General features: G+C 64.2%; 1 protein-coding gene across 1 annotated transcript in view; it reads left to right on the forward strand.

Annotated features, from left to right (window-relative positions):
* Positions 1-6: 6 nt before the first annotated feature.
* Positions 7-808, forward strand: part of LOC103768721 (lysyl oxidase homolog 4-like) — a gene marked incomplete at its 5' end in the record, with an annotated part of 4,452 nt that continues 3,650 nt past the window's right edge. Inside the window, 2 exon segments of the mRNA XM_008935876.1 lie at positions 7-194; positions 749-787. Of these exon segments, the coding sequence (XP_008934124.1) occupies positions 7-194; positions 749-787 (227 nt within the window).

The following is an 808-nucleotide window of genomic DNA, read 5'->3' on the forward strand; positions in this document are numbered from 1 at the left end:
GAGGAGGTCCGTCTCAAGCCCATGCTGGCGCGGGCCAAGCTGAGCGTGCCGGTGACGGAGGGTGCCGTGGAGGTGAAGCACAATGGGCGCTGGAGGCAGGTGTGCGATGCCAGCTGGACCAGGAACAACAGCCGCGTAGTGTGCGGGATGCTGGGCTTCCCCCGGGAGAAGCACGTCAACACCAGCTTCTACCGGTAGGGATGCGGGAGAGCCGCATCGCGGCAGGGTGCCTGGGTGGACATGCCATGGGGGCAAGAGATCAGGGCTGTCAGGGAAGGGGTGCACGTGTGGGTGGGTCCGTAGGGTGCTGGTATGACCTAGCCATGCCTGGATTCCCTTCTTGGGCCATTGATGAGGGGCCGAGCTGGGCTCAGAAGCAGCTGAGGAGCTGTGGGGACGGTCACCAGCCACGGCCTGCAAAGTGTGGGTGGAAGGAGAGGAGAGGCAAGCGGCCCTCAGCCCCTCCACCCCTGCCTTGGGCTTGGGCTATAAATACAGCCTGTAATGAGCCCCTGTCGGTGCCAGGAGTCATGCAGTCCCGCCGGGGCACACGGCACAGCCAGGCTTGGCATGGTAATTGCCGGTGGGGAGCGGACCTGTCTTCACCCTGCCGTGCCGTGGGAGGATGCCACAGCTCCAGCTCCTGCCACAGGGGGCTGGGGAGTGCAGGGATGATGAGTGGGGGATCTGGAGCCCTGTAAGATTGGCATGGCCCCCCTCCCAACCTCCCGGCTCTGTACACTTACAGGAAACTCTGGAACATGAAGCTGAAGGACCAGAACTCCAGGTAGGGCTCAGCCCCAGGCCG

The sequence above is a fragment of the Merops nubicus genome, unplaced genomic scaffold (assembly GCF_000691845.1).
Source record: "Merops nubicus isolate BGI_N331 unplaced genomic scaffold, ASM69184v1 scaffold31642, whole genome shotgun sequence".
Taxonomy (NCBI): domain Eukaryota; kingdom Metazoa; phylum Chordata; class Aves; order Coraciiformes; family Meropidae; genus Merops; species Merops nubicus.